The sequence below is a fragment of the Anastrepha obliqua genome, chromosome 1 (genome assembly GCF_027943255.1).
Source record: "Anastrepha obliqua isolate idAnaObli1 chromosome 1, idAnaObli1_1.0, whole genome shotgun sequence".
Lineage (NCBI taxonomy): Eukaryota > Metazoa > Arthropoda > Insecta > Diptera > Tephritidae > Anastrepha > Anastrepha obliqua.
The window spans coordinates 27873596-27900406 of NC_072892.1; the positions used below are offsets into that span (position 1 = coordinate 27873596).

General features: G+C 37.5%; 1 protein-coding gene across 2 annotated transcripts; it reads left to right on the forward strand.

Annotated features, from left to right (window-relative positions):
* LOC129253009 (proton-associated sugar transporter A) lies at positions 1 to 25955 on the forward strand. Of its 2 annotated transcripts, XM_054891222.1 has the most exons (9): positions 1 to 239; positions 323 to 743; positions 9066 to 9328; positions 15000 to 15272; positions 15329 to 15430; positions 15485 to 15696; positions 16685 to 17145; positions 23303 to 23477; positions 25651 to 25955. In XM_054891222.1, the coding sequence occupies exons 2-9, from the start codon at positions 556 to 558 to the stop codon at positions 25879 to 25881; spliced, it is 1905 nt and encodes a 634-aa protein (XP_054747197.1). In that variant the 5' UTR covers positions 1 to 239; positions 323 to 555; the 3' UTR covers positions 25882 to 25955. The 2 variants fall into 2 exon arrangements, with proteins under 2 accessions (XP_054747197.1, XP_054747196.1); XM_054891221.1 differs by having other exon boundaries at positions 1 to 743.
* The last annotated feature ends 856 nt before the right edge of the window (positions 25956 to 26811 follow it).

The window sequence follows — 26811 nt, forward strand, 5'->3', positions numbered from 1 at the left end:
CTTTTCAAATGAAAGAGAATATACCATTTTCCCCTTTCAATGACAAAGACCCTGTACAAAACATTAACATTGTTAAAGATTTCAAAAGTTTGGGCGAAAATAAAGCTACTTGTTTATTTGGAAACATTACAAGTCTGATGCATCTAAGACGGTTCTGCAATGCAAGTGTGTGCAAGTGTGATACACTGTGTTACTCGGGAATATAATTTCAATAATCAAAAATAACTAAGCGCATGCTTGTGAGCGATACATATTTATATACATATGTATATATACATATGATTAGAAATACATACAATAAATATTTGTAAATGTTATTTAGTTGATCGGCAGGACCAATCCTACATTTATTTTTTCTTTCGTGCATTCTGTATAAAATAAAATATAATTTAAAAAATATACAATAATAATATAGTGAAAATGCTTAAAATGAAATCCAGTTGTGTAAAAAATAAAAAAAATAATTATTTGTAATAAATTTAAATTTCGTTGAAAGCTGTTGTTAAAACAGTATTTATAAAAAATATTGTACAGTTTGTATACACACAACTTTCAATGGAGAAATTGCATGAGTACCAAGGAATATCTGGCCGTCTGCATGATTGGCGCGATTCGCTAAAAGAGAGAATTTCAAAATTCAAGGAAGAAAATTCCATTAATATTTTTGAAGCCGCAAAAAATACCGCAACAGATCATTTAAAAGGGAATGCAAGCGCAGCTCAGGACTATTCGCATATATACAGGTAAATGTGAAAGAACAAAATGTGTGAATAAAGTTAATAAAAGATAACTAGAATAACAATACAAATACTAAAAAATGGTTATAATAAAATTAATAAAATAAACATATAATTAACACCTACATGCTTTCTTGGATGTTTGGTGGAACTTTTCTTCCAATTTGTGAGGTGCTCCTTGATGTTGTTCCATAAATGGGGTCTACAGTTTTATATTGCCTCCGAACGGCAAATGGTTTTTAGAGGAGCTTTTTCATGGCGGAAATGCCCTTGAAGGTTTGCCATTGCCTGTTATTACAAAACGCGATTGTATCTACGGAATGATTGGCGTGTTAAATGCCTGAGAGATTTTAGTCAAATTCAACAGAGCCGCTCAGTACTTTCTTCCTCGTGATAACCGACGCCCTCCTCTTCACTAGATCTTTTTAACACAAAGGAAGCCTTCGTACTCTTCTGCTACTACTAGCAGTACACTTTCAAGGTCACAGTGTTTGTAGGCATTCGTAAGATATGGAGTAGTCAGCGGTTTCGCTGCACATGTCTATGCCGCCGTACAGATACCTCATGGTTTCACCGTCTGCCATATTCGCCGTCGCCAACATGCAAAGGTGTAAAAATCTTTCTCTTGAACCCTCCCTGAGCCGCTTTCGTTATTATTCTCTTCTGGTTGATGATGAATACTAAATACTCTTCAAAAACTAAATTTTACCCGGCATGCATTGCTACGCTTCATTAAACAAAATTATTTTTATTAATTTTGTATGGTATCTCTATGAAAACGGATACAAATTATTTTTGGCCTTTCCATTTGGGACATAACTGAACAATTTATCTGGAGAATATATATTTTATAATTTCTGGTTTAAAAGCAATTTATGAGAAAATGAAAAACGTGGGGAGCATGAAAGAGAATTGAAGATGTAATCAGGTCTCGTAATCACAAATGCAAAAACGGAGAATATGATGGTATTTTGAAACGAATTTTCTGCCGAATAAAATGTGAGGGAGCACTTCACAAATCAGTAATTAACTTGCCTGCACTAAATCATCACGCTCTGAATATTCACAAACCAGTCACTAGACCATTATATTCCTTGACTCAACTTCGACAGACTCTTTAAGACGAGCATACCCTCAAGAAGAAAGTGGCAGACATCGAGGCCATGGAGAAAGGAGGGGAATTAAATTTCTATACAAACGGTTCCAAGCTAGACGATAAGGTTGGCTATGGAGTATTTTCGAAGGAATTAGGGCTTGTTCAAGAATGTAAGAAGAAGCTTAATTCTGTCGCAAGACAGAACAGGCTTGTACTTATATGGATTCCAGGACACTCCGGTGTTTAAGGAAACGAAATTGCCGATGAATTGGCCAACCGTGGATCGGCGGTTCCCCTACAAGGGCCAGAGACAATAATCGGAATCAGTTCCGCGGGAATTATGAATTGGATCAGCGATTATGTATGCAATTTACATAAAGAGCGATGGTCCGGTCTAGAACGCTGCAGAACTGCAAAGTGTTTTGTGACAAGTCCGAACAGAAAACTATCAAACTTTCTACTAAAACTTGGAAGGAAAGACGCTCGGTTGATGGTCGGTATTATTACAGGACACAACCCATGGGGTCAGCATATGACCACCATAGGAATCAATGAAGACCCAATGTGCCTGCCTTACTTGGAGGAGACGGATAGCACTGAGCACTTTGCTAGAGCAAGATTACGAGTTTTGGGCTCCGTTGCACACTGGGCCAGAAGACCCGAGTGAGTGGCCAAAAATAAAAATTTTCGACTTAATTTAAACAGGAAATTTATAACATCATCTTATTTTGAGTAATTTTTTACACCAAATTATGAAGTTTCATTAGTTTTTATCAATTAGTTTTTTTTATGTAACAGTTCAAAGTCAAAGTTTTAGTTCGATTTTTAACACTTTCAAACAATGTTTATCAATAAGTTGTTGTGAAAAATACTACTCAAGATGTTATTATCGTCAATAACTTTTCTTTATGGATATCAAAAAATAATTTATAATTGAAACCATGTGTATTTATGTTGAATAAGTTTTTTTTTTTTAACATTTAATCAACAAAATCTGTTTTTTATTCATACATGACTTACTTTGAAAACAAAGTTCCCCGAAGTTCCCCTATCAAATGAGTTAAATTTTATACTAATGTAAATTGTTCGTAAAGAAGTATTAAATAAGGTATATATGCGCCTTTTTGCGCCTTTTCATAAACATGTCTGAAATATCGATATTAGTGTGAGAGAAATCTCAAATAATTCTGACCCATTAATGTTTGAGCCAAAACTACCGAGGGAAAATCGAGTTTAATTCAGTGTTTGCATTTACTACTTCAGAGCAGCAGTAGTATCCCAAATAATGCTCTGCTCTAACTATGTAGTTAAACATTGTCAGCTACAGAGTAGAGCTGATAGCGCACAAGTCAAACTAGGACTCCAAGCTATGACTCTAACTGCGCAACAGTCAGAATCATAGTAGAAAAATAATTGCGTCGGTAGTTTTACACAGGAGCTCATAGTCACTAAAATAAAATGCGCAGTAGACCAAAAACAGAGATTGAACTTTGTCCAGAAAGATCCAGAACTGTTCAGTACCTCAGAGAGTGAGAGACTCTCAGCAGATCGTTCGGTCAACCACTGCAAGCTTGTATGTTACCTTGTATCCTTGGTATCCAATGCCAGCAACTCTTCATAAAATCTTGATTCATGCTGGAGAAATAATAAGACATTGTACTTTACCAGTTGGTGTATATGGAGAAGAGGCATCTGAATCGAGAAACAAAGATTACAGAAACTTCAGACTCAGGCACAGTAGACAATGTGATAGGAAAACAAACTTAGAGGATCTCTTTAATCGATTACTAGATACTTCTGATCCATTACTGTCTAGTATGAACAGGTTGTCTAGAGCTAATAACAGAAGACTTTTACCACTTTCAGCAAAAGTTAAACAGTTACTTTTGTTAGATACTCAAAATATGGAAAATGATCATAGCAGTGCCAGTGCAAATGAAGACGAATATGAATCGGAAGATGAAACAGAGGCCGAACGCGATCATGAAATGATTGCGTCTAATGACGTTCACAAACTTCTAGATGAACTTGAACTATCAGAAGAAGAAACTTCTGATTCTGAATAAATTGAGCTTAAATGCAGATTCAAAAATTAAGTCAAATTAAAAAAAATTAAAAATTAGAACAAAAAATTAGAAAAAAAATTAAAAATTACAAAAATTACAAAAAAAAATTAAAAATTACAAAAAAAAATTAAAAATTACAAAAAAAAAATTAAAAATTACAAAAAAAAAATTGGGATACTAAATCGTACTAGAATCCTCCTCGCGGTGTATCCTGGGTGTATGAGTACAGCTAATTCTAGACGTATTTTCTTTGTTCTAAACCCCTAGATTCTGAGTTTGAAGCAAAAATACGGATTTTTTAAAATTCATGTCCGCCATTTTGGATCCGCCATTTTGAATTTTTTAATTTTGACTTCGGATTCGCATTCATAGAGTGAAAAAACTATAATAAACGTGGTTTTAATCGGTTTTATGGCCTTTTCCTAAGAAAACAGAGTTTTGGCCACTCACTCGGGTCTTCTGGCCCAGTGTGCGTTGTCGTGAGAATGAGTAATATTCGTTCTCTAAAACTGAAGGATATTTACAGATTCACCAAAGAATCTGGAAAATTCTCGCAGGACTAACTGTCTCTGCCTCTATCTCTATTCTTTCCTATCTCTTTCTCTGATACTTTTCTCCTTCCCTCCCTGGTAGTTCCAGAGCTCTAAGTGCAGAGCCTGAGTATTTTAGGAGGCACCAAATCTGGTCTCTTCGTCTTCCTTGGCTCGACCAATTCAAATTTCAATTTCACATGTTTGACTATCAGACTACTGCAGCGTCTATTAGGCAGAAGTTCTAGCTAAAAAAAGTGGCTATGTATCTAAATAAACATTCACAGGAATGCCAGACAGCCCTAAATTATATTTGTGCCATATTCAAGGTCAGCCTTATTTGGATTCCGGGGAATAGAGACATTGAGGGAAATTGTAAATCCAGTGAGCTAGCCAGGAAAGGTACTACTCTTCAAGTACTCAGTGATAGAAGTACCATTGGGATGCCTATGGCCACGAGTAAATTAATAATTAAGAATAACATTATCCAAGAAGTCAATAGGCCACGGAGAGATTAAGGCACATGCGTAACAGCGAAGTTACTATGGTCGAAAATAAATAAAAAAAGACAAGGGAACTGTTTAGCCTTTCAAGAATAGAATATCTTGAAGGTCGTGCTCATTGGCTATTTGGTAGACATTCCTTGAGACTAGGAGTTTTTTTGCATGAATATTGTAGAAGTTTTAGAGATGAGGAAGAAAAAGTGGTGCACTTCCTTTGCAATTGTCCAGCGTTAGCTAAAATTAGAGCAGGCTTTCTAGGTAAATATTTTTTCAATTCTCTTACGGAACTGTCTGGAGTGAGGATAGGACCAATTCTGCGCTTCATAAGAGCCACAAAATGGTTCCATGAAGAAAAATAAATAAGGTTCGCGCGTTGTACAGTAGTATCAGTATCACAACGGACCGACTAGCACCATAAACTAACCTGACCTAGTAAACAAAAATACAAGCATTTAAAGTTTTCAATGGAATATAATGTTAAAAATGCGAGAGGATTTTACATTGGTAGCAATGAGAAGGTTATTTTTTCGTGTTCACTCCTCTCGGGAGCATAGGGTCTCGACAAGACTCTTCCATCGTACTCGGTTCTGTGCTGTTGTTTTTGCACCGTGCAAAAGCAATGAGGAGGTTAGCAGGATACTATTATAATATTAATAATATTCAATTTTTACTGAAAGAGTTTTATTTATTTTGTAGTTTAATAACAAAAGGGGTTAATTTTAATTTAATAAATTTATTGTTAGTTTTTTATTAAAATTGTTTGAAATTCTATAAATTGGGTTAGGTTAGGTAAAACTTATAGTTAAGCATGGACGGGTTCGGAGGAGTTAATTAGTTAAGTGTTTGTTTCTATTGCGAATTGAAGGAGGCATTTTCATACTGCTGAGATATCTTCCAAACCATCAAACTGTGGTGCGCCCAGACATTTTAAGCGTATTTTGAATAACGTAGGGCAAACGCCTTTTATAGTTCTACAATTTCTGAAATGTGAGACGCGTAGCACACATTTCTCGTTTCTTCTGCTTTACATATGTACATTTATCCAATTTGGACATGAAAGTGTTTTTCATTCTAATTAGCAACAATGCTTTGAAAATAAATTGTTTCTGTCAAAGCGAATTTATCGGCCTTAGAAATAATCAATTTCCTTTGAATATCTGAAAGCCAAAAGAAAATACAAATACATGTAAATTTTGCTTTTGTTATACTGCCTTCACCTTGAGTATATTGATTTTTTTCTATTAAATGCAATAAATGAAAGCATGACAAAATATCTCAACCATCTACTACTGCAAGTAAAAGGTTAAATGTTGGTATAGTATTAGAATAGTAGTTATTTTAAAATCAAAGCTCAAGCACGCAAATTCTCTGTGACCTTGATTGAAGTTATTTATGTTAAGGGTTTAATTGATTTTTTTAAACAGCTTTCATGCAAAAATGTAATATTTTTCTTATGTTTTTGTTATTATTTTTAACATTTGTATAAGGAGTTTTTTTTTAATAATTGTCGAGTGGCAAAAATTGTATTAGTTGTATTTCAACTCTATAACTAAACCATCAATATAAGTTTCAGTATATAAAGTCAGTGGTAATACTTTTATAAAATTTTAAAGTTTTTTTGAATATTTTTCATCTGATAATTTTTTAATTTAGATTTTTTAGTTTTAGCTTTTGATATAGGAGCCAATCCTACTTGAAAGATTTTTCACGACTTCTCTGCTTTAGATCTTTCGCTGTATTATGCTGCACACAATTTCAAATCCATTCGGCAACTGATTTCCTTCAATTTACCCAGCATATTCGCGTTTTAGTGATACCCAGATGACCTCCGCTTGGCCCATTGTGGAACTTCTCTAAAACGCGTAATTCTGGATTTAGGAAGTGGGATCAGATTACGGGAATGATTTCCGTCTTCGTTTTCCCATACGCGATGGAGAACCCATCAATAATTTTAAGGCTATTCCATTGCACCCAATATGTCTTACTTTCTAACGTCATTTCGGGTTTTTTTACAGCATTAGGTTCCCATTCATCATCGGGTTGCAACTGCATTAATCTGATGTCAACTGTCCCCTCGGACCTTTCGACATTGGAACAATGCCTGTACTCTATAACACAAGGTCGCTGACATAGAGCTTTAGCAATTCCATGTTGTTTTTTTTTACGATGCTCGATCTCGAAGTCGTAACTTTGGAGTCTTTCGATCCATCTGATCCAATTTGTCCTTCCGGATGCTACAACTGGATTAACAATTTCAATGCTACGTGGCGAAAAAGGTGCTGAGATGATTCCACCCAGTCCTCCAGAAAGGACTTGAAAAAATCCCAAGGGTCACCACATGGGTACCTAACGGACAATGCCCGGTAAGTTTACTTACCGAATTCGAAAGCTGCGGCTTTGTTAACCTAAGAAATTCTCTCGAGCGCCCCCGGTCTACCCGTGTCCAGAAGGATTTCGTGACTTTCCACTTTTGCGCACTAGCGCAGCGCTCGCTGAGTTGATGCGAAGTCCATCTTTCTAGAAGCACACCACAGATTCTTAAGGGAATCCCAATCTTCTCATTTTGCGATGAAACCATATCGAGGGTCCCCTGCCTAGCCAGCTCATCAGACCCTCTATGCCGCTGTGACCGGGAACCAAAATGAGCCTAATATCGAAGTATTCGGATGCCATCTAGAGAGAAGTGAGGTATTCCCCGACTAATTTTGAACGTGCAAACAACGAGCCCGAGCCACTAATTGCCGCTTAGCTGTCGGAGTAGATATATACATATTTTACAGTAATTACAGAAGTAAATAACCAATCTCCAGCTTCCTTACTTGAGGCCATCTCCGACTGAATAGCCTACAGTGGTCCAGAAACCTAAATTTGAGCCTGATGGGTAGCCCCCACCAACTCTTCCGTCCAACTTCCAGCCATCCGTAAACATGTTTGCCATGCCTTGCCTTCACATGTTGCACACCGCCACTCCTCCTTTGAGGGAGTATGAATGGTCCGCTCAGACCTAGCGAGGGTGTACAATGATCCAGCACCATAAGAATAAACTCAAAGTTTTTAAGAACATTAGAGTGCCCGTACCTTAAATCTAGCTTATGGCCCGAACACCTCAATCTGATTCGGCGCGTGCAGCGGCAGTTTTTTCGGCAATGTCTACGAGTGCTACATTCAGCATAGCTTTGAGCACTAGGGTAGGAGGAGTGGCAATGAGGGCAGACCTTTGGATCATCTCCTGCTTCTTAACTGATGTCATCCCTTCCAGCGAGTTCCATCAGACAATGACTTCGTACAACAAACGTCACTTTAGGCGAGAGGCCCCGTCTTTTGCCGATAGCACCCCTACATCCATACAAAGCGACTGTTGCATCCCTAATTTTCTCCTCAATGTAGACTTCCACGTTAGCCCTCTGTCAAGTATAAGTTCCAGGCACTTCACCCTGTCAGAGAGCACCAACGGAGCGCCCACTATTGAGGGGAGAAAGACTCAAGTAAGTCTCCTTCGCTCTATTTGTATACATACATGTGCTTAATAACTATCGTCATTTCTAGATTTGGCAACTCGTATTTTCTGGCGACTCCTGTCTCCCCTTTACTGTCTTGTATCTTTTATTATCTTTTAGTATCTCATCCACTCAGTTTTTGTTGCCAGTAAATCCACAAAAGTTCTATTAAGCCATACGTTTTTTGTCCTGTGAACACCACTTTGTAAATGTAATTTTGCATGTCCCGTGAACACTACCTAAATATATACAGAATGAATAAAGAGAAAAGGAAGATGGTGAGTGACTTCAATTGGAGCTCACGCCCTTTTTGGGTGTTTGGCCGAACTCCTCCTTCTTTGTGGCGTGCGTCTTGATGTTGTTCCACAAATGGAGGGACCTACAGTTTTAAGCCGACTCCGAACGGTAGATATTTTTTACGAGGAGCTTTTTCATTGCAGAAATACAGGTTTGCCACAGGGGCGACAACTATTAAAAAAAACTTTTTCTTCACATCATTCATTTCATTTACCATAAAGTAATTTCATTTTAACGGAGTAATTGCCTACCAGCATCTGCTGCTAAATACCCAAAAATATATAAATTTCGCACTCAAAAAAATTTGGATTCTAATTTATTATTTTTTATTTTTAACAGGCATAAAACCCGTTTGGAATTGGTAAGAATATCTGCGGCCGTCATGGGAATTGAGTTTTCGTATGCGGCCGAAACAGCGTTCGTTTCACCAACTTTACTGAAAATTGGTATAGAACATCAACATATGACATTGGTTTGGGCATTATCACCTTTAGTAGGATTCTTTGCGTGCCCTCTCTTAGGCTCTATGAGCGATCGCTGCAAGCTGAATTTGGGTAGACGAAGACCATTCATAATTTTATTATCAATGGGGGTTATTATGGGTAAGTAAAGTAATTAATAAATATACAGTGAACCTACGACATGGATAAGTTCGGCTAAAATGGATCCGAAAATTTATTCAGTGAGTTCTTAAATAATATTTGTGGTACCAATATTTCATTAAGTTCTTTTCACTCATTATTCACTTAAATTATTATGCCAACTTTAGTTTACCTAGAGCGAAACAAGTTTTCATTACGAGCGACTAGCCTTAAGTAGGGGAAAGCGACGAAAAGCATACTCTCGATGCTCCACGCTCTTCAGCGCGGAAGAAACCGGCCTCCAAAAGGCAAAGATATCTGGCCCCCCAAAGCTTTTAGCGAGGTGGTGAAGGCACACTTAACGAAGAATGGAAACATATCTCCATTCTCTCTCATATAATGGGTTTCTATGAAGTTTATAAGTGTATTCTTCTGAGATACCTTGGCTCGGAACCGATTATTCGAGATACCGGCTGCGATAAAAATGGAATCAAGCACTACAAAAGGGCCATCTCCTCTGTGTGACAGTTAAGGCTTGGGAAAGACCTGGTTGCTGTACATAGGGCTGATATTTCTAGTAAGCTGCGAACCTAGGGGGCTTATCCACCTATGCAATGCAAGACTATTCGCCGATGAGTGAAGGATAGTTTGATTTGGCGAGGATAAAGGGAAGTAACTCGGGTGGACATGTTGAACCGATGAAGGTATATGGGCACCGCTCAGAGCAGACCTTCTCCTCCAGGCATCTTAACCTCGTCCATTGCAGACTCTCAGAAAGCACTACAAGTGAACCTCAGATCCACCTCTCAGTGAATGTACTAGATAGAATTTGGCGCCCGAAAGCAACACATGCTCCGCCTACGTCGGCTTTGTCTACAGGTAGACTAACTCCTAGTGTCTAAACCCGAGGAAGCAAACTTTGATCCCACTGTTCCTGCTACAACTGAGGGCGAAATCCTAGGACCAATAGAAATTGACCCCCCTCTTTCTGAAACTGAGGCGGATTTTACAAATTAACTTGCATTACTCAAAGGTAGCATTCGATCTTTTCTTCTGCGCCTAGGCAAATACGGTGGAGAAACTCGTTTTGTCTAAGAACCCTGAGTCATAAGAAACATCGTTTGCGAATTATATTCTGTCACCCTGTCACGTTATAGTAATAGGAGGAAAACTGACTGGACAAAATACAAAGCGTCACTGCCAGTTTCTTTTCATAAACGCACTTCTCTCGGTACGCTCAACCCATCGTTAAGAACTGATGAAGCGAACTATCCAACCGAAACATCTAAGATATAGTACATATGTACAGAAAAACGTCCATTGCTCTATATGCGTGCAAAACGACTATAGGTAAAAGAAGGGGCTTAAAACTGCGCATAGCATTGGCACTGGTCCCACACTTCGGTTCAAGGCCCATCCTCTTCTGAGGGAAAGACAGCTCAAGACGAAATAATAGGGTCGGCAGCGGGATTCACTCAGAAGTGCTGCAGTTGAACTTAAGCTATGGCGACCTGACCAGTGTTGGGTCTTTAAAGTTGAGCGAAATTATGGTATTACATTTTTATGAAACCGACTTTTTTATGCAACTTTGTCCTAAACCTTGGTAAAATATTATAGCTGAAATCCTTAAAGCTATAATTTTAGAAATTGACTGTTAATTTTATCGTATATGACAATGCAGCTTTTACTTGAGGTCTAACAATTTACAATTTGAAGCGGGTCGCTTTCTTTATGCAGTTAAATTGAAGAGTGATGCATTCACTAAGAGCAACCCTTCTTTTTTTAAGTATGCATTCGATCTTCCTATCGTAGAGCTCTCTGTAGAAATTCTTTCAGCTTAGATATCGTTAGAACTGTCTCACCTTGTATTTTTCCAACATATGTAGAAATATTTTACATATTGCGACTAATCATACACATTCGCGAAAAGTCTGGCAACAACACCAAAGGAATGAGGTGCTAAAATAAAAAATGAATGTCAGACCACAAGACAGAAGTTGCCAGAAAATACGAGTTGCACATTTAGAAACTAGTAAACAGTAAAGTCCTCTCTCAACGAACAAAACTGACACTTTATGAGATGTCCATTGGAGTGTTTGAGAGAAAGATTCTGCGGGTGATTTTTGGACCTTTGCACGTTTCCGACGGCGAGTAGCGTATAAAGATCCAGCGGTTTCGTTGGCTGGTTAATGTCGTTCTAATGGATACAAACGCTACGGTACTGAAAGTAATAAATGCGGTACCAGCTGATGGCTGCAAAGGAAGAGGAAAACCTCCTATGCGTAGAAGAGATCAGTTGGAGAAGGGCTTGGCTTTATTTACCATAATGTATCCAACTGGCGGGTGTTAGAATGAGAAAGAAACTGGCGCGCTTATTCCTTGTAATTAAAGCGTTAGAGTTAAAAATTAAGGTTTAACCGTAGGTTTAGCAAACAATTGAGAGCCGAGATTTTTGAATCTCAGCCCAGAGAGAGCAGGGCAGCTGAGGAAAAGATACTAAGATGATTTCAACTCATCCTCCTACATTCTAAACTGGCACCCACAAATTTGTAAAGCTGCAGCTTTGTTAGCTTTAAAATTTGCCTCGAACGCACCCGGTCTACCGTACCCAAACGCATCTCAGAACTTTGCTAGTTCGTGCACTAACTCAGCCCTCATGAATTGACGTGAAACCCACTTTTACCAAAGGTTACCTCCTTGACAGTAATCACACAAAGCAATCAACAGTAATCACACAAAGCAATCAACTGCTTCTTTGATTGTGGCTACCTCCACCTCGTTCTTGTGTGCCATAAAATCTGGCCAAAGTTCTCCGGTATGGCCTTTTAGGTTCACCGTTATAATGTCTTCATTGCAAAAAAAAAAAAATGTTTTGAGTACCTTTCTGATGAGTTTGCAGGAGCTTGGTTTATCTGCACACCTACACACCATCAATAATTCACTTTTCGCCCAGATCTCCGGATTACTGTTAGTGCTTAGTCACAGCTTCGGAATCGGATCCACTTTTCTCAAGCGGCAAAGCTTTTCTGTCCTACGCCAGAACCCTCCCCTTCTCAGTCCTGTCGAACAGTGGCCTGCAGCTGAAGTCAGACCCCGTTAACGTCTTTTAGGACTGCCTTCTCGAAGCCATAGATGATTACCCCTTTTGTTTCAGTGAACGGTCCGAGGCACTCTGTATTTAGAAGAATGAGCGTCTGCCGATTCCTCGGACCTCTTCACCACAACCACCTTCCCGGTGTGTGTGATAAATTTCGGGTTACACTAACGGTGAATTTCTTCCGTCTCCTTTGGAATAGGAGGTTCGGAAAAGAACCAGACATGCACACGCAAGCGCTGATGCAGATACATTATGATCACTTCCAGCTTGGCTCCCTTCCAGACCTCCCGCCCCAATGCCACTTCCGCCCTGCACATACAATCCAATCGATAATCGGCGCTCGTGCCAAAGTGCCACTCGGCACTCACCACCTTCATGAAAACCGCACAGAAAGTGGACGTTACCTTACGTTACCTGCCCGCTTAGTGACTTCGCTGAATGATACAGTCCCTCATCAATTTTGAGTCCATTAATGAAGGAAGCTTTGCCTCTTAACACCCGATTTTTGCGGGGGTGGCTTCACGCTCATCGTCTCTCCCTTCCCTTCCTTTGCGTCGCTAAATACCCTCTGGCACACTCAAGCATCAGAGAATGCTTCTCTGAAAAACATTCTGCCCGCCGTAGCGTTGGCCAAAACTAGAAAATGAGGTAAACACAATTTTAACAGAAAATGCAGGAAAATCTCCAATAACACATAAAATGCTATAAAACGAAATTGCAAGAGATCCAGTATTGAAAAATTTTCCAGAGTTTTGCAAAAAGCTCTAGAATATATATGTAGACATGAAGCAATATCTTGCCCGAAAAAAATTATATTACCGTTGCCAAAGATTATACAGGGCCCGCCATCTATCGTTACGGATTTGAACTAGATATTATTTGAAGAATGGTAACACTTAGCTGTCATCTGATTTGACAGAAAATTAGTTTTATTCTTCCGCTGAACGAAAATGGATGTGTATACGCTCAAAGAACGCTGGGAAATATTGCGACATTACTTTGAAAATCATGGTAATGTTGCAGAATGTGTACGAAAATTACGTACGGCAATGGGAAGAAGCAAGCATCGAATGAAGCGTATGTGCATTACTTTGCCGTCACGTATGTGCATTACTTGCTTTGACGCCGTTGGGGTGCCGTCAAAGACCAGTGTTATGCCAACAAACCAGCAACAATTGAAGCACTGAAGACCAACATACGCGATGTCATAGCTGAAATGCAACCGCATACAATCGAAAATGTGTTGAAAAATTGGACCGATCGTATGGGATGGTGCATGGCTAGCCGAGGCAGCCATATGAATGAAGTTGTGTTCCATCATTAACCGGAAGGATTGTACTTAAAAATAAAGAAACAGTTTGGAAAAATATTGAGTAGTTTCTTTTTTATAGCATTTTTAATTCCGTAAAGTTATATGGTGGACCCTTTATAATGGTAGGCAATCAGATCGCGATAGCTAGAACCTACAAAAAGCTAATTCTAACGAATTTCAGAACGAACAAAAGCGATTGCTCACAGCTATCTATATTGGCCCGCAATAGATAAAAACATAATACACTTTGTAAAAGATTGCATCAATGTTCATCTAGAGTAAAACTTACAATAAAAACAACGTTAAGACCATGGTCTACACCTGATGGACCATGACAATGCTTACACATCGACTACGCAGGGCCTTTCAGTGGGTATTATTTCTAAAATAGCCAGAAATAGTGATAAATAAGTCGATCTCTATTCCCCAAACCATCAATATTTAAAGGGAATTTTTTTCTAGGTACCGATTTCCAAATATACGCTACTCAACATGTTTGCTTAAGTCTATATTACCCAATGTCAAATGGTTAGGCGGAACGATTTGTTGATAAACTTAATCTATCAGCCTTGACGAGGTTTGCTATTTAACTATGGCGAAAAAGAAAATTGTGAGGGGAACTTTGGCTGCTATGTCACTTGGGAGATTCGGCAGCCGAATTTTGAACGATCATTTCACATGTATTCACACACTCGTCCAATCCATTGTTGTTCAGATGGCAACGAAGTGTCATTGGTTGATTTTTTTCGTATAACACTAACATAAGCTAAATTTTTTTAAACACATATCAAGTGACGTCAGCCCATCTGCTGATTCTGAGAAATTCCCTCAGAGCCGAATAACGGTCTGCTAAATATCACCCTCTAAACATCTTTTTACCATGAAACCTTACAATCTATCATCCCGGTCTTGATCCAAATTGGGTTTTTAAACTCTTAGCATATAAATGCCGAATACTATTGCCGCAACTATTATCGGCGGCAAATAGAAATGTGCAGATTCTGCGTATTCCAATGATTTCCACGTATTCCAATGAAAGTCCACGTGCTTTTCATGAACAAATATATATATGTAGGTACATATGTATGTGGCCTGCTCTAAACTTGGTACTCCGGATAAATTTTTCACTTATGCCCCAAACGGGCAAACCAAAGATGTTGTATAATATATCCGCCTTAAAAAACAAAAATAATGAAAATAATTTTATTTGATAATATTGCAGTGACCGTATTTTATTCTTACATCATTAGAATTTTGTCTTCTTTATTATAAATTTCAAACAGGACTTCTTTTAATACCTAATGGAGAAAATTTGGGATACTGGTTCGGTGATGACTATCAAGAACCATTCGATTCTGCTGTAAATACAACAAACGCAAACCTCAAAGTACATTCACTTCCAGTAACTGCTTCAGAAGATAAACAGAGCGTCTCAGCAAAAAATAAACATCCATGGGGAATTTTTTTTACTATATTGGGAACAGTTCTCCTTGACTTCGATGCGGACGCATGTCAAAGCCCTTCCCGAGCATATTTACTAGATATATGTCTTCCAGGTGACAAACAATTGCTTTTCGTATAATATTTATTATGACTTTAAGGCTTTTATTAGAGGATCATGTTAGAGGACTTTCTACTTTTACAATCATGGCTGGTTTAGGCGGCTTTATGGGATACTCAATGGGAGCCGTGGATTGGGATACAACAGTAATTGGTATTTATACTAATATAAGTTTTGTAGCATTTACATTTTTTTGTTTGGGTTTAGGGAAAAAACTTGGCGGCCACATAAAAACTGTTTTCACCTTGGTCACCTTCATTTTTGCTTTTTGCGTAACATTGACTATAACGAGTTTTAAAGAAATTCCATTATGGGTTCTCACCAACACTAAATATGGGAAGCATCAAAAACTTGACGCAGATGATCCACTTATGGAAACATACGGCTCCATGAATCAAATAGCGAGTAGCAACGAGATGGTAAGAATAATCTATATATATGTATGTGTATGTACCTATAGTATTTACAAGTTTGTATACATCAGTAATGCTCAAAAATTTCTTATCTCGCCCACAAGTCTCATGAAATCAAGGCAATTCAGTAACAACTTATAATGTTTAAGCAGCGAAGCTACATCATAGCTCAAAACAGTGTTTTTTTTACGCGAATCTATTAAAGGTGGTATCGGTAAATCGGCTGATTTGTTTTTTCTTTTGCCGCGTCCATGTGGCTATCAACACCGAATGAAACAAGGCGAATTCATTCTTTGTATTATACTTTGACGTGACAATCAAACGAACAAAACATTGTTGTTGGTCTAGTGACACCACCTTTAACGCTCCTTAGTTTCTTCGAGCTGTGATATAACTTAAACTGCGCTATTTCGAACAGCCACATCACAGTTTCAATTTTTATTACGCGCACAAGGTATTATAAGTATAATTTTGTTTCTTAACGGTTTTATTTAGCATAATAATGAAATCGAAATATGTATTTGTGAGCGTTATCTGGCTGTTTGTGGCCCAAACTACGAGTATCTGATCTGAATGGCAGATGGTTTTTAGGAGGAGCCTTTTCACGCAGTGGAAGGAAAGGCAAACTTCCTGCCCAGAGGCAACCACTATTATAAAAACAATCTCTATTGTTTGGTGGTTCATGACTGGGAATTCGAACCCGGGCTCTGCCGAATGGTAGTTATGCACTAACCATTCCACTACAAAAGAAAAATACTATTACAATCCCTAAAAAAGCGTTCAAGATTGTTATCCAACCAATAAGCTAATAATTCGTATTCCTATTGTGCTGAAAACCTTGAATCAGGGGCTTCAACTTTGACAATGGTTGCAAATATTATACAATTGTGGTCACAGCTGCAATGAGTCATTGGTATATACACTTATATAAATATTTATTTACAGCTGCAATTTTGAGAAAACAGTATTTGTTTCTTATTTCATTTTATCACAGCTTAACAGTTCAATGGAAAATGGGGACAAATTGGAACTTCAAGGACAGTCGAATGAAGCGAAAAGTTTTGAAGGGAATGACGAAAACCTTTTGGAGACAAATTTCGATCAAAATTATATGCCCACATCAAAGCCAGATCAGGACGGCATAACTGATGTACCTCTTCAGACAGTTGAAAATTTATCTAATTATTTATACTCGGTCATTTATATGCCACACTCATTGCGGATGGTCTGCTTAACCAACTTGTTCTGTTGGATGGCTCACGTCTGCTATTCGTTGTACTTTACGGACTTTGTGGGTGAAGCAGTTTATATGGGCGATCCCAAAGCTCTTGAAGGCACATTATCGCAAATCAAATATGAAGAAGGTGTTCGGTTTGGCTGCTGGGGAATGGCAATGTATTCATTGTCATGTGCGTGTTACTCTCTAATAATCGAAAAATTGATTCAAAAGTTAAGGTAAGATTTTTCACATTTGTATTATTAATAGAGAGATAGAATTTTCTGAATTGAAAAAAATAGAAATATATTGTTACAGAAAACAATTTCATGAAAAAATATGTATATATTAAAGGTAAAGTACGTATATTAAAGGTAAAGTACGGTTTATATTTTTATTATTCTGTCACTGATGGCAAATCATCATAGCAAGTACAAATAATATAAGTTTATGGACGTGGTGGCATTTCATAGTCGATTCTCCAAAGCTTAGAGTTGTAACTCGAGATGACCAGTTTGGTAAAGAATCAGTCAACATCCGTCAAGAATGATAGATTACCAGCTATTTCAGCTATGCTGAAAAACGAAATCGAGCGAGTAACTTCCGTTTCCACACCATCGGGGATTCGGCAGCAGAATTCTGCCCGCTCGTTTCACACATATTCACACAGTCGTCCAATCAGAGCTTGTTAATTTTTTTCGTATATCTCCAACACAGTCGTACAGTTACGTAAACAAAGCTCTGCCATGACACCGGTTACGTGAGCCAATCAGCTAATTTTTCAAATTCGCAGAAAGCCGATTAACAGTAACAGTTATTGGCTAAACTTTCTGAATTTTTTTCAGCATGAACATGTGAGGGTTAGAAGTGCTGGATTGGCTAAGAACATCACGTTGTCTATGAAAGTTTGCAGGAGAGTTCAAGACAGTGAATTCGTCCCCATGCATAAGAACTAGGCATTTCGTTGCTCAGGAGGTCGATATTTATGATGATAGACAACGTCGGTTGCTTGCTGTTTTAGCTTCGGAGAGTGAGAAAGAGAGAGCATGGAAAAAATTGATCTCATCCGATCTGTTCAGATTTAACATTGATACCTCACACAGAGCTTGTATATGGGTTTTTTTAGTTTTTGTCAAACCGTTTGACGCTCGTGTGAAGAAAAAAATTTTTTTTTTGTTTTTCTGGCAGCTATGCTGAGGTTTGATTGAGAAACCGTCATTTCTACTAGAATTCATAGCAACATTCATATGTAACATTTATGTAGATCGTATAGATTCGCAAACATATATAGTGTGTGTATATGTATAATATATATTTTTTATGTTATTATATATTATTCGGCTTGTATATTATGTTAGCCGAACGGGTTGGTGCGTGAAGCTATTAGGTAGCACCCGGGTTCGAAACCCCGAGCATGAAATACCAAATTACTTTAACTCGACTATGACTAAGAATTGAATTATTGAATAAGCGAAATGGAAAACATTAGCACGTAAAGAAATCGCTCAGGTCCATGCCTATAATGGCACTAGCCTGACTAACAGACAAATTGCCGAATGGTAGTCACGCACTAACCCATTCGACTCCGGCAACCACTGAGTTTTAGTCTGATGTAATTTGATACCATTGTGCTTCTACTTGTTTCCCTAGTTCATGGAGGCATAGCCCATCTGTTTGGAAGCCATAGAAAGTTACTTATGAGTAAATTTGGGCAATGATGCCTTAAAAACTGTTCGAAACAGTATATCTCTGAATCACTATTTATTTCAACGTTTTCTGGAAAATTTTCCATTTACACAAATTTTCCATTTACAGAGTTAATTGTACAGGGCACGGCACTCGAAGTGTAACCACTTAAAAAGACCATACATTTAGTTTGGAAAATTACTTGTATGCAATTCAAAGTAAAAAGTGTGTGAAAATAATACAAAATTAAGAATCAATTTACTTTTTCTCCATATGACCACCTTTTGCCTTGACTATGGCCTTGAGACGGTCCAGAAACGAATCGCAAGTTGCCCGAATGTGACTTGCAGGTATTTTTAGTTCGGACCTTGCTCTCAAAAATGGCTCAAAGAGAATAATCCATCGGATTCGCGTCTGGTGAATTTGAGAACCATTGTGTGGACGTTATGAAGTTCGGAACGTAGTTTCTTAGCCATTCTTCGTTCACTCGAGCTTTGTGAAATGGTGCCAAGTTAAAACGTCCATGGTCTGCCACCGAAATGTTTGTTTGCCCACGGCTTCAAAGCAACCCCCGATAATATTTCGTATTTATCTTGACACCAGGGTCGATGAAAACGATTGGAGAGCGCCTATCTGCGGTTACAGCGGCCCAAACCATTACCTTTGGCGGGTACTGTCTCCTGGTGGCCAATCGAGGACTCGGATGCTCATATGAACGGTCGGTCAAATAATCCATATCGTTTTGGAAGTTTACGAATTGCTCAATTTCAAAAATTGTCTCGACTTTCGGCCAAGCAAAGCAACTTCTTCGCTCTTTCAAGTCTGATGGATGATAGGGTCAGATATTTTCAGTTCTTTCGCCATTTGATTGGCACTTCGTCGGCAATTTCGCTAAAATCGTTTCTTTACATTTTGAACCATTTCACGTGACGTTGCAGTCTTTTGATGACCACCTCCATGACATTTTGCGATGCTACCAGTATCATTGCAACGACCCGATTTACACGAGGAGACATCTGGAAGGGAAACATTTTGTTCGGTGGCGAAGGACGGTCGGGGAAGAGAGAAGGGATTTTGTCTCCCGTACTCGGCGACACGCTTTGCTCTTCTTATTCGTATTTCCAATCTTTCCAATTTTTGATAGTTGCTTCATTCGTTTTCTTCTTTTGTGGGAGAAGGTTCTGAGTTATGTGTTGGTTTTCAAGCAACATCCGAACACTGCTTGGGAAATGCACGATTATTTTTGCTAGTAAAGTAGGTATAATTTAAAATATATTATGGGGCATGTTTATGTTGAATTCTAATTTTCCTCGCATTTCTAGTTACTCAAGCTAGTTTTAAGTTAATTATTTACATATGAAGTATTTTTAATTTAATTTTTTTTATTCAAGTATAAGAATTTATAAATATATTTCAATAAAAAAACAACAAATTATTTATTATTTAACCAGATTGCATTTTTCATTCATATATTTAAGAAACTGTTGTCGAACGCTCTCTGCTTTACATGTAAGCGCGTGCTAGAATACATCCGAACCAGACGATGCTAAAGTGTTAAATGTCAAAATGTCGCGGAAACATTTTTGCCCGTGTGAACGCGAATGAAACTTCAAAAGAGAATTTCCAGTGTCTCCCTTCCAGATGTCTCCTCGTGTAAATCGGGTCAACGAGTAATGGTGCGATAAACAAAAACTTTATTTACTTTAAGGTGCTCGAGCACACAAACAATCGCTGGTTGTCATTTTCCAGCCAAATACAATGCAACCTAACTATTACGTTTGAAATCCATTACTGATTTTCTTTTTTCGCGTTAAGTCTCGGAAAAATGCTTCCGCGTGTAAGCAATACCCTGGACCAGTGGTCGCCAACCTTTTCAATGTGTTGAGCTACTTTCAAGATTTTGAAATAAACGGCGAGCTACTTGCACAAGCCAACATAAATTAAATAATACACAGTTATATTCGACATACAATACATGTATTTATTTTACTAATATACGTTCTATATATAATAAACTTATGACATAAAAAAACAACAAAACAGTAATAGTACATTATTATATAAATAAAATATGGGCAGATAAAAAGAGCATATTTAATGAGAAGGTTGACATTCTGACTCATCGATAATTTTTTTAATATTTGCAGTATAATTTGATACAGTCATTCGAATACAGTTATCCAAATGTATATCTGTAAGCCGATTGCGGTATTTATTTTTAATAAATTTCATCTTGGAAAAAGAAGATTCACACAAATAAGTTGAACTGAATAACGCTTTCACTTTCAACGCAACACGACATAAAACTGAATACTTATCTTTACTTACTAAAATCCATATACATTTTGTATTTGAACCTAAAGATTTTAAAGTCAAGTCACTTTGAAAAGCAATCAGTTCCATTTCTGTCACAGCAATGTCTTCGCCAAAGTTGTTCATAACACAAGTTGCAAACTGTTGTATATCAATGTCCATGAAGGGTGAAACAACAAATTGCGCCACTAAAGCAATTTTGCTGAAATCCTTGAAACGATTTTTGAAGTTTTCCTTCAAGTTAGAAACTATTTCCATATGATATTTACTGTCATAGGGCTCTAATAGATTTTTGAATATATTTTCGGAAAGAATAGGAAAATGCTTAGTATCGCGGTTTTTTAGGTTTTGTTCCCAAAATTCAAGTTTCGTAATAAATGCATTTATATCAGAAATCATTTCCGCTAATTCTTTATCCCTGCCTTGAAGCTGCAAGTTAAGCTCATTTAATTTCTCTGCAATGTCCACAAGAAAACCAAAATCTCTGAGCCAAGTCGAATTTTCCAGTTCAGGAATCGGTTCATCGCGTTCTTTGAAAAATTGGAGTATAGCAGGCAGGACATCATTGAAACGTTTGAGCACTCGTCCTCTGCTTAACCATCGCACTTCAGAGTGAAGAAGTAGCTCTCCGTATTGACAGTCAATTTCATCAGCCAAGGTTTTAAATAATCTTCTTTGTAACGCTTGAGCTCTAATCTTGTTCACAATTTTCACCACCAGTTTCATAACGTTGTTCAAGTTTAGAAAATTTCCACATAATGCTTGCTGATGTATAATACAGTGGTAACTAAGAAATTGTGCAAAACTTTCATCCTTATGACATAGCGCCGCGAGCCCCTTATCACAACCCACCATAGCTGGAGCACCGTCAGTTGTCAGGCCTACCATTTTTAATATTGGAATTTTCTCAGAAGCGATGAGATTTTTTTAAATGAGAAAACAGCTCTAGCCCAGTAGTATGTCCTTTGAGTGGAATAAACTTCAAAAGATCTTCTTTAATTGTAAAATCACTAAAAGCCATCCTGACAAATATGGCCATCTGTGAGGTGTCAACTACATCTGTTGATTCATCCATTTGCAGTGAAAAATAAATGCAGTTATCTAAGTCACTTCTTAACTGTAAAAAAATATCATTGCTCATTACTTTTACTCGCCGCATCACTGTATTAGCAGAAACTTGCATAGATTTTATAGCAGACACTATTTCGTCTTTATTTCTAAAGTTGGCGAATAAAGAATCTGCAGCTTCCAAAAATGCTTGTTTTATGATTTCCCCGTCTTCATAAGGTTTTTTCTTTTGTGCAATTATCTGGGAAACACGATAAGATGCTTCAGTTGCAGCCTTATTTTTGTCGATTGTTTTCAAAAATATTGACTGTTGTCCAATTAACTGGATTTTTAAATGTTTCAGTTTTTCTTTTCTGGTGGCAGAATTTAACGGGAATGCCTTCTCAAAATTCGAATGTAGAGTTTTATGATGCCTCTCAATATTTCCTTTTTTAGGAACTGACACAGATGTATTACATAACAAACAAACACTTTTGCCTTTAACTTCTGTGAAGAAGTATTGTTCCTTCCATTCCGAATGTAAATGGTATGTCTTCGCCTTCTTACTACTGCTTGCCATAATGTGTCGAACTCTAACCCAACCGCTGCACGCAGAACGTTGTTAATGCCGTTCAGTATTAAACTGAGCGCAATGTCGACGTGCATTGCGTATATATAAAGCCAAACAATTCTCGAACACGCTTATCGGTTCCAGCCGATCCTAGAACGGAGACGCGACTTCGCGTCGTGTTTGTCGGCGCGAAATCGCTTACCGCAGTGTTGCCGCTGTTTATCTATTTATTATGAAAATTTCTGAAATTTGCTAATACTGGTATGATTTTCAGACTTTTGGATTTTTTGCAACGTGAGCAGCGCGAGCTACCAGAATTGCCTTTGCGAGCTACCGGTAGCTCGCGATCGACGGGTTGGCGACCACTGTCATGGACTATCATTTAGCCAACTAACAGACAGCTGATACCCGTGCATCAGTGGCGCGAGCGGTCTGAAGTTGGTTACACTTCGAGTACCGGATCCTGTATATTAAAAAGGACTTGCTAAATTCTGAACCCACACTAAGCACTTTGTGCAAACGGATAGTGACTATCATTATTATTACTGTTAATCAAACATAACCAAAAAGAATTGTGCTGGTTAGCCTATAAACTAGCGAAACTGCTCTCAGGTAGCGTTGGGATCGATTGGGTTAAAATAGCAAATTCAACTTAAACGAGAAAATTTATTATAAATTAAAAAATAAATGCATTTGAGAAAAGTATAAACAATTTTTTTTGCTCTACTGTGCATTTGATAATTCATAATAAAATCATGAGTGTATTAATCTTATTTCAGTGCAAAAGTGGTGTATGTTGGCGGATTGTTATTCTATAGCGTCGGTATGACATTAATGGCTTTGACTCGAGCTAAAGCGAGCGTAATTATATTTAGTTGGACGGCGGGAGTCATGTACTCCACTTTATTTACTATGCCGTACCTTTTGGTTGCACATTATCACTCTATGGGTACCGTAAGTAAAATCATTATTCCCTCTAAATGTTTACATGCATTTATTTACATTTGTATTCAATATTTAGACAAAGTTTAAACTATTTGTATTTTTCTGTACGTATTAATGCATGAGGTCATTTAATATGAAGTGTACAATCTATTTGCTCCGAAACAAAACTCTGTTGGTATAGTGAAAAAACATTCATTCCAAGATATAACTTTCATCCCAACCGGCGCACAGTGCCGCCTTAATGGACAAAAATCGAAAAATTAATTATTTGCAATGTGAACGTATTTGGTATTTTTTATAAGGGTAAGCTATCAATGAAAAATAATTAAACCGAAGTTTCGATATAAAATAAATTATATGCCGCAAGAAAGCCACTAAAATTAACAATTTTAGTACTAACAATTTTAATCTGATCATGGCCAAGCGCAAGCTCTTCACGAAAGAAAAAAATCAAAAATACATTTTTTGAAGTTTGGAGTTGACAAATCGGCCCCCTTAGCAAGACAATGGGTTGTTAACTCTAGTAAATTTGAGTAACAGTGGAGGAAAAATGTATTTGCATTTCGTTTTCAAAAGTGTGTTCTTATGGGCAAGAACTTGCTCGGTATGTCCAGGACTAACACGATATGGAATACATCCTAACGTACCGCTTAAATCAGGATGTCAAAAGCATTTTTTTTTGGACAATGCGCGTGAAAGATGGACATTTTGACAAGCTGATCCCGGTACCTTTCAAATAGAGGTTGCGGAAGTTCTAATCACGCTGCTTTAAAAATACATACATATGTAAGTTACCAACAAGAGTTCATTTAGCAATATGTAATTAATCACAGGCCCCAAACGGCAGATGGTTTCTTATGAGGAGCTTTTTCATGTCAGAAATACAATCGGAGATTTGCCATTGCCATTGCCGCAGCTGGTGGTAAGATGAGAAACGACTGACGGCCTTTGTTAAGCTCGGCGAAAATCGTCTCAATCAAAAAGAAGAAGGCAGCCTATCATGAGAGTAATTCCTTTTCCATGTTAATTCCGCAGTGAAAACTTTAATATTGAGCTTGATTAGCTAGATATTACCAATAGATTGTCAACATTTTACTGACAGACGGCGTGACGTCGGCATTGTTGCAAAAATTTTGTGGCAGAACGTGATGTCACTTTGTAAAAAATAGCACTGCTGCAATCATTACAGCTCGAACAATCGCTATCTTTTATGCTCAATTAACTTAATGAAACATTTGCATGCGAAAGCAACAACAAAGTTATCGAGCAAGATTCGCCGCTAGTGAGTATGGTTGTATCTCATTAGACTGGTTTAACTCACTGCCTTACTAACACATATAATTTAAGGCAGCTCTATTCCCGCGTTGCCAGTATATGTGCATTTATGCCAGTTGCTTCATCTATTCGCCACTTGCTAGCGCTTGGCGAAAAGAAGAGGCCTAATATTGGGAATGAAAATGAAAAAGACCTCATGCTAACGTTAGCCACAACGCTGCTCTGATACTAACAAGCGACAACTTCCGAGTGCGTTTATGGCATGAAAAAGCTAGTCATAAAACTGTTTTTCCTCCCATTTAGAGGATATCTATATCGACATGCAAACCATCATTTTAAATTGCAGATTCAGATACCTACAAGTTTTCAGCAATATACACTTTTTACTCGAGATACCCGTCACGTGGGCGAGGGGACGGATGGACAAAATACTACCATTGCGTGTATAAGCTATAATACTGCTACATATGTATAAGTGCGCGCCACTTAACTGAGCATCCGTTTCGACTGGTTAACTAGTTAAACTATTATAAGATGGTTGCTTTGAACTTAGAATCTAAAGTAAACCTAATACACTATTTTCAGAGCAATTGGACAGGATTGAAGAAGGAATGGATCAAATTAATGCCGACATGAGGGAAGCTTAAAAAAATTTTAATTAATCTAACTCTTGACGAAAAAAAGATGCCTGGTGTAAATGTGCAGTGAAGCAAAATTAATACAATTAGTAGCTCTTCTACACACTGTGAAACACTTCTCAGAACTAAGAATTTACTCATTGCTTCATCTCATGTTTATGTACTGTATTTAATATAAGAAGATATTTGCATATGTATATAAATAAAATCTAGGATACTCTATTATTATTCCAGTTTATAAATTGTTGTCCTCTATATCCTTTTTTCAGTTTGAGCTTGACGGATCTGGTTCACCTAAATTGGATTCTATTGTTCGTGGCTTGGGTACAGATATAGCGGTTGTTAGCAGCATGGTCTTTCTTGCGCAGTTTATCCTATCAATATGTATGGGTACTATAGTTAGAATGTCCGGTACTACGACTGCAGTCGTGAGCACCGCAAGCTTTTTAAGCTTTTGTGGAGCAATAGCCGCAACCAAAATTATGTATTTAGATTTGTAATTACCTTCGAATGTATACTTTGTCCTCATTGTTCTTTATTGAAAACCCAATAAAAAATCCAATAAACGCCAGAAAAAAAAACTATCTCATCTTAATCACTTTATGGGTACAAATACTCAGTTACGGGCAGATTAAATTAGGTTTTATTGCCTTAACTTCTGCAAAAATGTGAGTATAATAAAATATTACCAGAATGAACTTCCAGTTCAGGGTTCCAGTAAGTATTTGTTGTTTGTTCAATACGAGTATCACGAACTATTTACGGCAAGGCCAGCCTATTAAAAATGGTGGCACTAGACCAACTACGTTTTGCATATTAGAAATATAACCGCTATTCATTCTATTTTGTGCTGACATCCTAATGCTTAAGGCGAAAGAAAAAAAACTGCAGCTGGTCTACTGCAATCACCTTTAATAAATTTGCGAAAATAAGTTCTATGAAAAATCCACGAGGACCCGTTTGTAAAGCCCAAGCTGCGAAGCAGTACAATACACTTATAAACCGTTCTTTTTGAACTTAAATTACTTTATTATTTTGTTTGATACCTTTTATAACATTCTTTTCAAGTTTGGTTGAGTTATATGCGTGTACAATAAAATTCAAACAATCGCAAGGTTTTTATTTTGAATTTTCTTCTGCGAAGCTTTTAATATATGTACATGCAGTCTTCCAGTGAACGTCTCTGCATACGAACTTCGATTTTATTTGAGGTGTCTGGTAACACTAACTTTAAGCTAAATTACACAACTTTACCAATAAATTATTATACTTAAAAACTCGAATGAGGCTGTCACAATGATCCTCTGCGACCCGTGCGGCAACGCATTTGAAATACAATAGATGTTCTTTTCGTAAAAGCAAATATCATATTTTGTTGTGTATAAACAGGTTTTTGTTGTTTGTGAAATATTTAATATTAAAAAATTAAT

What these genes read in the sequence shown, in the direction of transcription:
- LOC129253009 (XM_054891221.1), top strand. Translation starts at nt 556, where the DNA reads ATGGAGAAATTGCATGAGTACCAAGGAATATCTGGCCGTCTGCATGAT. An exon ending in GACTATTCGCATATATACAG is followed by an intron (nt 744 to 9,065) that starts GTAAATGTGAAA and finishes TATTTTTAACAG; the next exon opens with GCATAAAACCCGTTTGGAAT. An exon ending in ATCAATGGGGGTTATTATGG is followed by an intron (nt 9,329 to 14,999) that starts GTAAGTAAAGTA and finishes AATTTCAAACAG; the next exon opens with GACTTCTTTTAATACCTAAT.